Genomic DNA, 16146 nt, shown 5'->3' with positions numbered 1-16146 from the left:
GGATTGGATTTATTTATTGTCACGTGTACCGAGGTACAGTGAGAAGTAATTTTCTGCGAGCAGCTCAACGGCTCATTAAGTACATGGGAAGAAAAGGGAATAAAAGAAAATACATAATAGAGCAACACAAGATATACAATGCAAATACATAAGCACTGGCATCGGATGAAGCATACAGGGTGTAGTGTGAATGAGGTCAGTCCATAAGAGGGTCATTTAGGAGTCTGGTAACAGCGGGGAAGAAGCTTTTTTTGAGTCTGTTCGTGCGTGTTCTCAGACTTCTGAAAGGTAGGCATCTTTGATGCTCGTGTAGCAGTGAAACAGGGTGTTTGCACCTCTGGTGGGGCAGGAGATATGTTGATGGAGTTTGGGTAGAATGGACCTTGATGGAGTTTGGCAGAATGGACCTGGAGAATTGGGCATCAGAATATTTCTGTAGTTAAATAAATCTTTGCACTGTCCCATGCGAAACAGGTTAAGGCTTCCATTAGTTAATTCATACCCAAAGATTGTGAAGCAGGGAAAATCCAGCACTGCATCTCCCAACTCCAGTCTCTAAAGGTCAACATTAATCTAGAAAAATTGAACTTATCCGTTTATCCACCTCACCTGAAATACATAGGCTGAGACAAAGATGAAGAAGGAACAGGAGATAAACCTCTTGGTTCCCTTAAATTAGTCTGATTGCTAAATGCCCTTTCTAACCTTTGATAATCAAATTATACTCGGGCTGATTCTTCACCTGGAAAACAAATGCTAGGCTTTTATGTCTTGTTGGGGATTAAAACTACTCCTGTTCATGCTCCAGGTCACTTTAACACTGCTGAGCCACATGATTAATTGTCGTATTTAGGTGGAGACTGAAAAACATGACTCCAGAATATCTAATATGATCTTTTTATTCATCATTTGAGGTTACTATGACCATGTTCGCCATCTGGGGTGTTTGGCAGTGTTCCAGTGGGTATGTAGGTAACTGCTAATGTCAATATTTGAGTCTGGAAGATTCTGCTGCAAATTGGACAGGATACTGCAGACAACTGAGTTTTGGATGAGTTGTTGGCTCAAGATTTCCTCTGCATTTTGTCTCTGTCTCGGATATGCATTTGCTTTCAAACGAGGTCACACTGTTTGTTTGGCTACACCAGTTGTAATGATCCAGGGACAGCTTCTCCCAGGACTCAAAATCAATATCAAAACTCCTCTAAGTGAAGCCTTCAGAGTGACCGTGCGGTGCTTCCTTTGACCAACATGAGAGCAGACGTGACTCACACCATTACATTCTTGCTCAAAACAGCAGTGACTGTCTCAATATGGCGTGGATGCTTGGCATGCCAGTTCAGGAGACCATCTCATCTGTTCAATCGATGCTTCCAAAAGCAGTTCAAGTGAAAGTGGTTGAGCTAAAAATGAAATTTGGGTCTAGGATCAGAAGTCTAATGGCTAAGCCACATGTTTCTCCTGCTGAACTTACTAGCAACGAGCCTGTTATTATTAAAACCAGCATTCCAGAGAAAGGTTTGTTTGATTTGTGCTGTATGAATGGACAGAGAGAATGCACAGGACGTGGAATGTGCTGACACCAGAAGCTTTGAAACTATTTGTGAGATATGCCAAATAGCTCACAATGCCTACAAGCAGCATCTGATAAAATACAATTGCTCATGTCTTTCAAAGGCATGGATGCTTATAAAAGAATTGTGATCTTAGAAGAATAATAGAACAATAGAACATTACAGCGCAGTACAGGCCCTTCGGCCCTCGATGTTGCGCCAACCTGTGAAATCAATCTAAAGCCCATCTACACCATTCCATTATCATCCATATGTTTATCCAATGACCATTTAAATGCCCTTAATGTTAGCGAGTCTACTACTGTTGCAGGCAGGGCATTCCACGCCCCTACTACTCTCTGAGTAAAGAACCTACCTCTGACATCTGTCCTATATCTATCTCCCCTCAATTTAAAGCTATGTCCCCTAATGCTAGCCATCGACATCCAAGGAAAAAGGCTCTCACTGTCCACCCTATCTAATCCTCTGATCATCTTGTATGCCTCTATTAAGTCACCTCTTAACCTTCTTTTCTCTAACGAAAACAGCCTCAAGTCCCTCAGCCTTTCCTCATAATATCTTCCCTCCACCAGGCAACATCCTGTTAAATCTCCTCTGCACCCTTTTCAATGCTTCCACATCCTTCCTATAATGTGGCGACCAGAACTGCACGCAATACTCCAAATGCAGTCGCTCCAGAGTTTTGTACAGATGCAACATGACCTCATGGCTCCAAAACTCAATTCCTCTGCCAATAAAAGCTAATACACTGTACGCCTTCTTGACAACCCTATCAACTTGGGTGGCAAGTTTCAGAGATCTATGTACATGGACATCGAGGTCTCTCTGCTCATCCACACTACCAAGAATCTTACCATTAGCCCAGTACTCTGTATTCCTGGTACTCCTTCCAAAATGAATCACCTCACACTTTCCTGCATTAAATTCAATTTGCCACTTCTCAGCCCAGCTCTGCAGCTTATCTATGTCCCTCTGTAACCTGCAGAATCCTTCCGCACTGTCCACAATTCCACTGACTTTAGTGTAATCCGCAAATTTTCTGACCCATCCTTCTACGCCCTCCTCCAGGTCATTTATAAAAATAACTAATCGCAGTGGCCCCAAACAGATCCTTGTGGTACACCACTAGTAACTGAACTCCAGGCTGAACATTTCCCATCAACCACCACCCTCTATCTTTTTACAGCTAGCCAATTTCTGATCCAAACCGCTAAATCACCCTAAATCCCATGCCTCTGTATTTTCTGCAAGAGCCTACCATGGGGAACCTTATCAAACTCTTTACTGAAATCCATATACACATCAACTGTTTTACCCTCGTCCACCTGTTTGGTCACCTTCTCAAAGAACGGTAGCATTGTGGATAGCACAATTGCTTCACAGCTCCAGGGTCCCAGGTTCGATTCCTACTTGGGTTACTGTCTGTGCGGAGTCTGCACATCCTCCCCGTGTGTGCGTGGGTTTCCTCCTGGTGCTCCGGTTTCCTCCCACAGTCCAAAGATGCGCAGGTTAGGTGGATTGGCCATGATAAATTGCCCTTAGTGTACAAAATTGCCCTTAGTGTTGGGTGGGGTTACTGGGTTATGAGATAGGGTGGAGATGTTGACCTTGGGTGGGGTGCTCTTTCCAGGAGCCAGTGCAGACTCGATGGGCCGAATGGCCTCCTTCTGCACTGTAAATTCTATGATAATCTATGAAACTCAATAAGGTTTGTGAGGCACAATCTATTCTTCACAAAATCATGTTGACTATCCCTAATCAAATTATTCCTTTCTAGATGATTATAAATCTTATCTCTTATAATCCCTTCCAAGACTTTGCCCACAATAGAAGTAAGGCTCACTGGGCTGTAGTTAACGGGGTTGTCTCTACTCCCCTTCTTGAGCAAGGGGACAACATTTGCTATCCTCCAGTCTTCTGGCACTATTCCTGTAGACAATGATGACATAAAGATCAAAGCCAAAGGCTCTGCAATCTCCTGCCTAGCTTCCCAGAGAATCCTAGGATAAATCCCATCCGGTCCAGGGGACTTAGCGATTTTCACACTTTCCAGAATTGCTAACATCTCCTCCTTATGAACCTCAATCCCGTCTAGTCTAGTAGCCTGTATCTCAGTATTCTCCTTGACAACATTGTCTTTTTCCTGTGTGAATACTGACGAAAAATATTCACTTAGCACCTTTCCTATCTCCTCGGACTCCACGCACAAATTCCCACTACTGTCCTTGACTGGCCCTACTCTTACCCTATTCATTCTTTTATTCCTGACATACCTATCGAAAGCTTTAGGGTTTTCCTTGATCCTACCTGCCAAGGACTTCTCATGTCCACTCCTGGCTCTTCTTAGCTCTCTCTTTAGGTCCTTCCTGGTTAACTTGTAACTCTCAAGCGTCCTAACTGAACCTTCACATCTCATCTTTACATAAGCCTCCCTCTTCCTCCTGACAAGTGATTCAACGACTTTAGTAAACCACGGTTCCCTCGCTCGACCACTTCCTCCCTGCCTGACAGGTACATACTTATCAAGAACACGCAGCAGCTGTTCCTTGAACAAGCTCCACATTTCAATTGTGCGCATCCCCTGCAGTTTCCTTCCCCATCCTATGCATCCTAAGTCTTGCCTAATCGCATCATAATTGCCTTTCCCCTAGCTATAATTCTTGCCCTGTGATATATACCTATCCCTTTCCATCGCTAAAGTAAACTAAAATAAGGCTGTTACTCTCTCTATATTTAGAATGTAACGATATAGAACATGGCTAGTAGCAAAGGTCTAAGAGAAGAGCAGATTTTCCTATTAATTTCCCCCTTCCATGCTTAAAAGCGAGCCTTTTCTGTTTTGATCTCTGTGAGGTGGCCCGGTAGCACAGTGGTTAGCACTGTTGCATCACAGTGCCAGGGACCCAGGTTCGATTCCGACCTCGGGTGACTGCCTGGGTCGAGTTTGCACTTTCTCTCCGTGTCTGCATGGGTTTCCTCCGAGTGCTCTGGTTTCCTCCTGCAGTCCAAAGGTGTGCAGGTTAGGTTAATTGGCCATGCTAAATTCCCCCTTAGAGTGAGATTGCAGGAATAGTGCAGGAGATTGGGCCGAGGTAGGTGGTCTTTCGAAAGGTCGGGGCAGACTCGATGAGCCAAATGACCTCCTGCTGCACAGTAGGGATTCTATGAAATTAGAAAACTTTCATTTGAGAATTCCTCATAGGCTCAGGGAGCTTTATGTACAAAAATGCAACCCATTTTCTGAATAACTTACTGTCACTTATACAACTTGAAAAATCATACAGCTCCAAAAAAAAACCTTCCCCACAGTAGTACACCATTTCTTGTAGTGGAAGCCAGAATCAATGCTGTGTACATTACTTTTAAAATTTGAGGATCACAAGAAGATACCTAAAGTAATCTGGCAAAAAAATGCTAGTAGTACCGTGTATCTCACAAATAGCACAAGATTTACATGCCACAAAGTATTGCTCATCAATAGTTTACAGATCTAATTCTCACATGCTCAACCTTATGATTCATACATTGCATCTCAAGAATAACTCTAACAGTTTAGGACTCACCAAGATGCAATCTCCATTTGAAAAATCTAGCAACAAACATCTTTCAAGGCAACAGGATTTGAAGTCATTGCAAATTATTTAGTAGCTTGATGCACAGGCTGGAATGCATGCTGTGCCAATCCATTACTGTATATGTGTTTCTTTCAATCCCATGCATCTCAAGGTTAGTTTATGTTGGTAGAAGGGCAACTACCTCATCCCAGGGACCAATCTAGCGAACCTTCTCTGTACCACCTCCAATGCTATATCCTTTCTTAAATGTAGGTCTCACCAAAACTCTATACAATTGTAGCCGGACTTCTTTATTCATGTACTCCAATCCCCCTGCAATAAAGGCCAACATACCATTTACCTTCCTATTTTTCTGCTTTACTTGCATGATAACTTTGTGTTATTGTACGAGCAAACCAAAATGTCTTTGAATGGCACAAACCCTCTGACGAACCCAAGTGGCTCTGGCAGGATCGCTGAACCTAACTACTTGGGTAACAGGAGGCCAGTATCGCCATCTCAGATATCCTTCCTCCAAATTATTCCCCTGGAGCTCCTTCACCTTCAGCTTAATGAAAGCAGCAGGAATACAAGAACTAAGGGCAGGAGTAGATTACTGGCTCATTGAGCCTGATCCGCCATTCATGGTTGCTCTCGTTTGAACTCTACTTTCCCGCCCATTCCCTATAGTTCTCGATTCCCTGAATCACCAAATATCTGTCCATCTCAGCCCTAAATATATTCAATGACGGAGCATCCACACCTGTCTACGTGGAGAATTCCAAAGATCAACAGCTTTGAGTGAAGAAATTTTTCCTCATCTCGGTCTTAAATGATCAGCCCATCATCCTGAGGCTGTGCCCTTGTGATGTACATTCCCCAGCCAACGGAAACGTCTCTCACCATCTACCCTATTAAGCCCCTTCACAACCTTTTATGTTTCAATGAGAATGTCTCATATTTTCCTAAACTCTATAGAATATAAATCCAATGCACCCAGCCTTTCATCATAGGACAACCCCCTCATCCAGGGAACCTTCATTGCAAGTAATGTGGAGACGAAACTTGCACATAGTATTCCAGATGTGGCTTCACCAATATCCTGTACAATTGTAGCAGGACTATTTTATTCCTGTACTCCAACCCCCTTGCTATGGCAACATACCATCTGCATTTCTTACTGCTTATTGTACTTGCATGATAACTTAAGTGTTCCTCCTTGTATGAGGTCTCTTTAAATATCAACACTTACAGGTTTCTCAACATTTTTTAGAAAATCTGCATTTTTGTTCTTACGACCAAAGTAAATAACTTCATAATATACTACACTATATTTCATCTGTCATTTTGTTGTCCCCTCACTTAACCTGCCTATTTCTCTTTGCAGCCTTTTTGTGTGACCCCACAACTTACCTTTTCACCTAGCTCTGTATTATCCACAAATATAGATATATTACTCTCTGTCTCTTAATCTAAGTTATTATTATAGATTGTAAATAGCTGAGGTCCTAGCACTGATCCTTGCGGCACTCCACTATTCACTGCCTATCAACTTTAAAATGCTCTGTTTATACCAACATTGCTTCCTGACCATGCTAATATATTATCCCCAATCCTGAATCAAAGGTATTTTGGTAAATTATAGATAACTTAGACTTTATCAGCAGTTCGCTCTTTTAGAACCCTATCAAGTCCTAGGCATGTCAGATTTTAGTCCCTTAAATTTCTCCCAATATTTTTTATCTCCTGTTATTCATTTCTCCAATTATCTCCCTTTATTTTTAGGCACTAGGTTACTGTCAATTTCTAGTATGAAACTTGTGACTTCTATTGTGAAGACAAACACAAACTATTTGTTCAATGCTTCCGTAATTTCCTCATTCCCATGATAATTCCTCCTGCCTCTGCTTCTAAGAAAGGGACTTTACTTTTTACTTTAGCTATTCTTTACTTTTAGCTATTCTTTACTTTTTTAATATACTTATAAAAGCTCTTACAATTTGTTTTTCATATTTCTGGCTAGTTTATTCTCATATTCTGTTTTTTCCCTCAACTTTTTGGTGACCCTTTGCTGGTTTCTAAAACGCTCTCAATCCTCAGACCTGCTGCTATTTTTTTGCAAGATTGTAAGCTTCTTCTGTCAATTTAATACCATCCTTAACATCCTGAGTGTGCTGTAGATGGGTCCTTCTTGTTGACTTATGTTTTTTAATTAATTGTATTTTTGTTGAACATTTTGAAGTGTTTCTTTAAATGTTTCCCACTGTTCATTTATCTCCATGCCTTTTAGTCTATCTACCCAATTAACCCATGCTAGTTCTCTCCTCGTACCTATGTAATTGGCTGTTTCATTTTCAGATTCTTGTTTGTGATGGCAGTCTGTCACTTTCAAACTTAAAACAGGATTCATTGGTATTATGATCATCATTTCCCAGTGGATCTTTTACTATGACTTTACTAACTTGACCCTACTTCATCACACAATACTAGGTCTAAGATTGCTTTATCCTTAGGTGGTTTCACTGTATATTGCAACAAGAAACTGTCTATAAGCTCATCTCCTGGACCATTCTTGCCAATTTGATTTCCCCAGTCTAGATGAAGATTAAAGTCCCCACAATTATTACATTGCTTTTGCTACAAGCTCCAATAATTTCTTGGAATTTAAATTGGAAATCCAATGGGTCCTGTTGCAAACCAGTAAAACGCAAGTTTTACTGATTGGCAAGTGATCGGAAAGGTAAAATAAAAGCAAAACACAATGAAAAAAATGCAGCAAGTGGAAAACAAAAAGAAAAGCATGAACAGCAAAACTAATGAGCACACACAGCAAGAAGACCAGGAAGTCATTTCTGTTTGAATGATGACATAGCAAATGTGCAACAAACTACCAAGAAATTTTGGGCTGAGAGTCCCTACCTTCATTTATATATTTATTTGAAGGTCCAATGAGGCTCAAACACTTCCCTGTGTTTCCTGCAGTGTTGTCTCATTGTAAAATACTGGACATCATTTCTGACACTCAGTGGCTGGCCCAGATTTTCCACTTTTGACAACAAGCACAGTAAATGCTTGCAACACCAACAGCAGATTTTCTTTTTTTAAGATAATTCTTGATCAGTGCCTGGTCTGTCCCACTCCTCGTTGATTTTCTTAGTAATTATTGTCACAGTGTTCCATGAGGGAGCATTTATCCATGTTAGAGGAGAGGAACATAATAGTAATGGATTGGAAATATTCTCTCAAAGTATATTTACTCTTTATCATTTGTATCAGTAGGATCAAAAGTGGTAATGCTGTGAGCAGAAGTTTGAAGTATGGAGCCGGACAGAGAAATGGCCAGAGGTGATAGTCTGAATTAAATAATTTTTCCACCTGGCTGCCCCTTGTGATTTCCTGCTCATTCAATCAGCAATCTGACTATCAGTGATCGTTGACAGCTAGCAGGTCCAATTCAAATGAGTCTCAATCATAAAAAATAATCCAGTCTCTCATTAGCACGTCTGGGTAGGCAGTTTGGCCTACTCTTTATAGAAACCGGTCTCACAGATTCCATTCCTTCCAATGATATAACGTTAGCACAGTTGAAGCAATGTTTTCCTTAATTGTAAAGGATCCTCCATTGAGCTCTTAATAATTATAATTACTGGAGAAATCAATAGGAAGAAAAGAATCATCATCCAGGATTTATATAGGCCAAGTAAAATAATAAAGGCCTCCTTTCAGATCAATTACACCACAATAGCACACTAATTAAACCATTAGGTGAAAATAAATTGAGACTTCGATACTTCGATCAGGTGTCATTGTTAAAATGAAAATTATTGACCATTACCTTTCTAACATTTATTTTATTGGAAGTATTTAAATTTTCTTTGTAGCAACTTTAAATAAAAATATAAAGTGAAGGTTAAAAAATAATGATTTTAAACTTTACTCCAATAGACTATTGTTCTTGCTTTTGGGTATCTAATATATTGTTAATATTTTTCTCAAAGGTTCACGCTAACATTTGAAGAATGATCTTAAATCAATGAAAGCAACTGTTTAACATACTTGCCTAAAACCTGCATTACAATTCTGGTTTTATACAGGGTGTATTCTCCACTATCGCCAGTTACTTGCAATATTAATCTTTAGACAATAGTTTATTTACAGTGGAAACATAATGCCAAACATTCTCTGTAAGGAATAAATAAATCTTGCTTTCAGTTGGTTACATTCAAGTTTTGTATAAAGTCCAAGTTGTGTTCAATTTTTTATGGAAATTGTATCCAGAATAAATTGCATTAACTGCACTCTGCAGACTCCACTAATGGCAGCTTGGATTTCAACAATGATGGTTAATACCGCAGAAGATAATAGCAACTGGAAAGAACATTACAAACTCATCCTTTCAAATGTGTTTGCCTTTATCATGTCCCTTGGTGTTCTTTAACTGAAAATGTGCAATACTTAAGGAAATGTTTTCAAAGCTTGCTTATCAACATTACGTGGTTCAATCTTGTCTGAATCCTCACTTTGCCAAGGTCCTAATGCACCATTTAAAAAGATGGAAAGAAAAAGTAGCAGAGAAAGCAAAAAATTATGAATCCAATGACCCAGTTAACAGAATAGATATAAATGATAACCATGTCCATATCAAATCTCCAGCCACGATTGTCATCCTCAAAATCCAGTCTGTAGGCACCATGAGGGAACTGTCTTCTTGCAACGGGATCGGAATGTCTTCCAAAACCTGTGTGATACACAACTTTTAATGGCATATGGCACGTTATTTTCTGACAACTGAGTAACAGCATATCTGGCACATTGTCATTAGAGCACAACAGCCCAGGCGATAAAGTAACGCAAAGTTGCAGTCCAATATTTAAAAAAGCTTACGTCCCTTAATTTATTTAATGTTAATTTTCAAACAGTAACTAAAATAGGTGTGGAGATGCAATATAACCTGTTCAACGCCAACCTAGATTAATGTGTTAAAACCATCTCCTCTCTGCTGTGGAACATCTGCTGAATTTTGTCACTTTAGCGCCCTCCCCCATTGCTTTTATAAACACACTTCTGGCCAAAGCAAGATCCCCTCCAAGTTGCACATCAATCTGACTTGGACCAACAAAAGCATAATAAACACTTTTATCAATAGCTGCACAAAGTTGAATTTTCTGTAAAGAGGATCAGTTCCAATGCAGTGAAAAACAGGTAGTAGCAGAGAAGCTTTAATTCACCTCTCTAGTAGCCCAACGCTGAAATTGGAATCGGCGATTGAGCGGAGAATGGCTTCCGACGCCAGATTCGGGACAAGAGCCGGTTTGACGCCGGTCTGCGATGCTTCGCCCCCCTCCAAATCGGCGTCATCGGGACGCGCAGCATGCGCAGTTGCAAGCCGTTGGCGCATCATCAGCTGGCCCACCCACAATGCTCCGCCCCCGATGGGCCAAGTTCCCAACGGCGCCGGGCCACGTCTGATTCCAGCGATGGGAACCTGGCTGCCGGCTGCGGACAGGGTCCAGCGCTGCCACAATCATCCGGGATCCATGCCGCTGGCTGGGGGGCTGCTGTTAGGGCTGGGGTTTGGGGGGGGGGGGGGGGGGGGGGGGGCAGATGGCGGGTTGTGGGGCCGTGTAGGGTTCCAGCACGGACGGCGCCATGTTTTCCGGCCTGACTGGTGCAGCTTGTCAGCCCTGCGCATGCGCGACCCGCGACCCAGTGATTCTCCAGCCGTTTCCCGCACAATCTGCCAGTGTTCAACGCGGCGTCGGTGCTAGCTCCTCACCGACACTGGAATAGGTGAGTGGTTCGCGCCAATTTTCCGATTGCAACTCACCCACGGATTCTCCGTTGGCGCCGGCACTTAGCCTCAGACTGTTATCACTTACAAATGGAATTGGCTTATATTAACAATCAGTAGCTGCAGCCAATCAAAGAACAACAAAACTGAAATCAATGCTGGTCGAAAATAAATCTGGACTGTAGCATTTCCTCCACCTCAAGCTGGCTTCTTAAATTCAAATAAAAGGTGACTTTAATGGAGCCATAATTAGAGTGAGCTTTCTATTCTTTCTTTTGTCAGTTTTTCCTATACTAGTTTGGCATTTTACCATAATTCATGGATAGATTCATTTTATTGGAACTGACTCACTCCACGAAACAAGAGCAAGGGGACAGATATGTCACACATTGTCCCAAAATCCGATAACAAAACTTCCATTATAATTTATATTTGTACATTGTACCGTACTGTTTTGAGAGCATGATTTTAAGCAACGTACTGAAATGGCCTAAGCAAGCCACTCAGTTGAATTAAATTGCTATAAAGTCAACTGCAAGGAATGAAATCGGACAGTGGTGATAATCTGAATAAAAAAATCTTTCCAACTGGCTGCCCCTTGTGATTTCCTGCTCATTCAATCAGCAATCAGCTTTGTCGACCCTGAAAAGTTCTCATTACGAACATCTGGGGGCTTGTGCCACAATTGGAGGACACAGCCTGACATAGTCGTACGCATGGAATCATACCTTATAGACAATGTCCCAGACACCATCATCACCATCCTTCCTGCCCCAACAATAGCACAGCCCCACTAGAGGTAGGAGTATAGTGTTATACAATCAGGAGGGAGTTGCCATAGCAGTTCTCAGCACTGACTCTGGATCTCATGAAATCTCATGGCATCAGGTCAAACATGGACAAGGAGACCTACTGCTGATCAGCATCCACCAGCACTCCCTCTTCTGATGAATTAGTGCTTCTCCATGTTGAACATTACTTGGAGGGAGCACGAGGGTGGCTAGGTCACAAAATATACTCTGAACGGGGCCCTTCAATGTCTGTCACCAAGAGAAGCTGGATAGTAACAGAACAGACCAAGCTGGCAAAATGCTAAAGGACATAACTTAGACTGGGTCTGCCACAGGTGGTGAGGGAACCGACAAGAGAAAAACGTATTTGACCTCACCAATCTACCTGTTGCAGATGCATCTGTCCATGTAAGTCCTGCCTTCATATTGAGGATACCGTTCATCGGGCTGCATGGCACTACCACCATACTAAATGGGATAGATTTCGAACAGATCTAACAACTCAAACTGGACAGCCATTAGGTTCTGTGGGTCATTAGCATCAGTAAAGTCACCATAGTCCCAGAGGACCATAGAGCTGCTTTTCCCTTTGAGGGGGGAGTTAGATTGGTGGTGATTTAACCCGAGGTTCACCATACTACAGACGAGGAGCAAGTTTGAGAAGGTGGGTTTTCATGAAACGTGTCAGCCGGTGCAGGAATTGAACCCACATTGTTTGCCTTGCTCTGCATCATGAGCCAGCTGTCCAGCTAGCTGAGGTAAACCACCCTCCACTATCAGCAGCAGTAATACTGTATGCACCACAATCTGTAGCCTCATAGAAACATAGAAAATAGGAGCAGGAGGTGGCTATTTAAGCCGGCTTTGCTATGCATTATGATCACGGCTGAACATCCAACTCACTAGCCTAATCCTACCTTCCCTCCATATCCTTTGTTCCCCTTTGCCCCAAGTGCTCTCTCTAACTGCTTCTTTAAAACATACAATGTTCTGGCCTCAACTACTTGCTGTGGTAACTAATTCCACAGACTCACCTCTCCCTGGGTGAAGAAATTTCTCCTCATCTCATCCTAAATGCTCTACCCCATATCCTCAGACTGTGACCCCCTAGTTCTGGATATCCAACAATCAGGAAGATCCTTCTTGCATCTACCCTGTCTAGTCCTGTTCGAATTTTATAAGTTTCGATGCGATCCCCCCTCATTCTTCTGAACTCCAGTGAATACAATCCTAATCAACTCAATCTCTCCTCATATGCCTGACCTATCATCCCATGAATCAGTCTGGTAAACCTTCACTGCATGCTTTCTAGAAGAAGAACATCCTTCCACAGATAAGGTGACCAAAACTGCACTCAATATTCCAGGTGGCATCACCAAGTCCCTGCATAGTTGGAGCAAGACTTCCCTGCTTCTGTAACCAAATCCTCTCGCAATGAAGGCCAACATACCATTTGCCTTCTTTACCACCTGCTGTACTTGCATGCTTAGCTTCAGTGACTGAGGACACTTCGGTCTTGTTGCACATTCTCCTAATTTATGACCATTCAGATAATAGTCTGCCTTTCCGTTTTTGCTACCAAAGTGGATAACCTCACATTTATCCAAATTATACTGCATCGACCATTCATTTGCCCACTCGCACAACTTGTCCAAATCACACCAAAGTGTCTACATTCACCTCACTGCTCACCCTCTCACCCAACGTTATGTCATCTGCTAATTTGGAGATCTGATTTTGTTTCTTCTTCCAAGTGATTAATATATATTGCGAATGGCTGGAGTCCCAGTACCAATCCCTCCGGCACCCCACTAGTAACTCCCTGCTATTTGGAAAAAGATCCATTAATTCCGACACTTTGTTTCCTGTCTGCCAACCAATTTTCTATCCATCTCAACACACTACCCCTAATCCCATGTGCTTTCATTTTACACACTAAACTCTATGAAGCACTTTGTTGAAAGCCTTAAGAAGGTCTAAATAAACCACGTCCACTGGACCCCATCAACCTCACCAACTCTATGTACTCAAAGAATTCCAGTAGATTTATCAAGCATGATTTCCCCTTCATAAATACACACTGACTCTATCTGATCCTGGTACTGTTTTTCAAGAGCTCTGCTATAAAATGTTTGATAATGAATTCTAGACTATTCCTCATTACGACGACAGGCTTACTGGCCAGAGTGCCAGATGGCACTGTCAAGGTGTCAAGCTGGCCTTTCTTGCACTGTGGCGATCGGACCGGGGTAACCTGCGTGGGTGTTGGGGAGGGTGAGCCCAGGGACCGTCCTATGGTGCGTTGAAACTTGGGGTTCAAGGGTTGCTTTAGACGCTCCAGAGATTTCCCGAACTCTCGCTACACTGAGAAGCTCCTCAGTGAACAAAACGGCACTGAACACCAGCAATGAACGCGGATGCAAAATATCATCCCTAGTGTCCGACATCATATATAATTCATGGACAACTTGCTAAACAATCTAACAAATAAACTTACTATCAATTTACGATTCTCAGTTTGAAGTGTGACGCATTCACACCAGCGAGAAGCTTTGATATTCACACACAAGGCCCTCTCCTTTGTAGATAAAAGGAGCACATCCACACATTGTTCCTTCATCCTAAAGGGAGGCGGTATTGTCACTGGACTAGTAATCCAGAGATCCAGGATAATGCTCTGGGAACTGGGTTTTAATCCTACCATGGCAGATGGTGAAGTTTGAATTTGATAAAAATCTGGAATTAAAAGTCTAATACAACCATTGTTAAAAAAAAACACCCTGTAGAGAAGGAAATCTGCTGTCCTTAATTGGTCTGACCCACCAAATGTGGTTGACTCTGAAAAATGGTCTAACAAGCCACTCAGTCCAAACACCATTAAGGATGGGCAATGCTAGTCCAGCCAGCAATGCCCAGATACCCTGAACTATTGAAAAAAATCAACTGAGCAAAAGCTTGGGGAACAGCCATTCCCTGCTTCATTCCTCATGGCAACACTTTGACCTGAGTTGATCTGCCTGGTTTCAATTTAAACAAACGTTTGGCAGTCAACTGTTCCTCCCCATTCTCCATTATCAAAGATCTTATAGCAGAGCACTGGAAAATAGTGGTAGGATCGGAGAGAGTCATGGATTTATGAAAGGGAAATTTATAATGCTTGATAAATCTACTGGAATTCTTCGAGGATGTTATTAGTAGTTACCAATAGATGTGGTTCATTTGGACATTCAGAAGGCTTTCAACAAAGTCCCACATAAGAGATTAGTGTGTAAAATTAAAGCGCGTGGGATTAGGGATAGCGTATTGAGATGGATAGAAACGGTTGGCAGACTGGGAAATAAAAGTAGGAATAAATATTTTTTTTCACCAAAAGGTAGGCAGTGAGTGACCTGTGGGGTACTGCAGGGATTGGTGCTGGATTCCCTGCTAATCACAATATATATTAATGATATAGACAAGGGAACTAAATATAATATCTCCAAATTTGCAGATGGCACAAAGCTGGGTGGGAGGGTGAGCTGTGAGGAGGATGCAGAAATCCTTGTTTCATTTGGACAAGTTGAGTGAGTGAGCAAATGAATGGCAGATACAGTATACTTTGTATAAATGGGAGGTTATTTTGGTAGCAAAAACAGGAAGGTGGAGCAGGCAGTAAAGATGGCAAATGGTACGTTGGCTTTCATTGCAAGAGGATTTGGGTACAAGAGGAGGGATGTCTTGATGTAATTATACAGGGCCTTGGTACACCTTCAAAATATTGTGCGCAGTTTTGGTCTCCTTATCTGAGGAAGGCTTTTCTTGTTGAAGGAGTGTAGAGAAGGTTTACTAGACATTCCTGGCATGACTGGACTGATGTAGAAGGAGAGATTGAGTCAGTTAGGATTGTATTCGCTGGAGTTCTGAAGAATGAAGGGGGATCTCACAGAAACCTACAAAATTTTAGCAGGACTGGACAGGATAGAAGCAACGAGGATGTTCCTGATGGTGGGGATGTTCAGAACCACGCGTCACTATCTGAGGATACGGGGTTGACCTTTAGGACAGAGATGAGGAAAGACTTCTTCACGCAGAGAATGATCAGCCTGTGGAATTCACAACAGGAAGTAGGTGAGGCCAAAACACTAAGTTTCATAAAACAATTGGATATAACAACTTGGGGTGAAAGGGGTCAAAGGATATGGGGGAAGGGGAAAAAGGTTGGATCAGACTATTGAGTTAGATGATCAGTCATGATCATACTGAATGGCAGAGCAGGCTCGATGAGTTGAATGGCCTCCTGCTCCTATTTCTTATATGTTTCTATATAACACCTCTACCAATCAAAGTCTACTTGCCAACCAATCAGTACTCTCGTCTCATGCAGTATAAATTGTTATTCCGTTTGCAGTTGGTATTTTTGCATCTGTCCTGATGAGTGCAATACGAAAAGTTTGACA

The 16146-nt window shown here is 42.0% G+C and overlaps 1 protein-coding gene across 2 annotated transcripts in view; it reads right to left on the bottom strand.

The window, feature by feature from the left end:
• Positions 1–8627: 8627 nt before the first annotated feature.
• The window catches only part of si:dkey-250l23.4 (E3 ubiquitin-protein ligase RNF180), a 171603-nt gene continuing 164084 nt past the window's right edge, over positions 8628–16146 (bottom strand). For both annotated transcript variants that reach the window (XM_038791010.1, XM_038791011.1), the window contains one exon: positions 8628–9866. In XM_038791010.1, the coding sequence (XP_038646938.1) occupies positions 9673–9866 (194 nt within the window). In that variant the 3' untranslated portion in view covers positions 8628–9672. The remainder of the gene's footprint in view (positions 9867–16146) is intronic.

Source organism: Scyliorhinus canicula, chromosome 3, assembly GCF_902713615.1.
Source record: "Scyliorhinus canicula chromosome 3, sScyCan1.1, whole genome shotgun sequence".
Lineage (NCBI taxonomy): Eukaryota > Metazoa > Chordata > Chondrichthyes > Carcharhiniformes > Scyliorhinidae > Scyliorhinus > Scyliorhinus canicula.
Note: the sequence above shows the minus strand (reverse complement) of the source record. Positions and strands in the feature narration are given on the sequence as shown.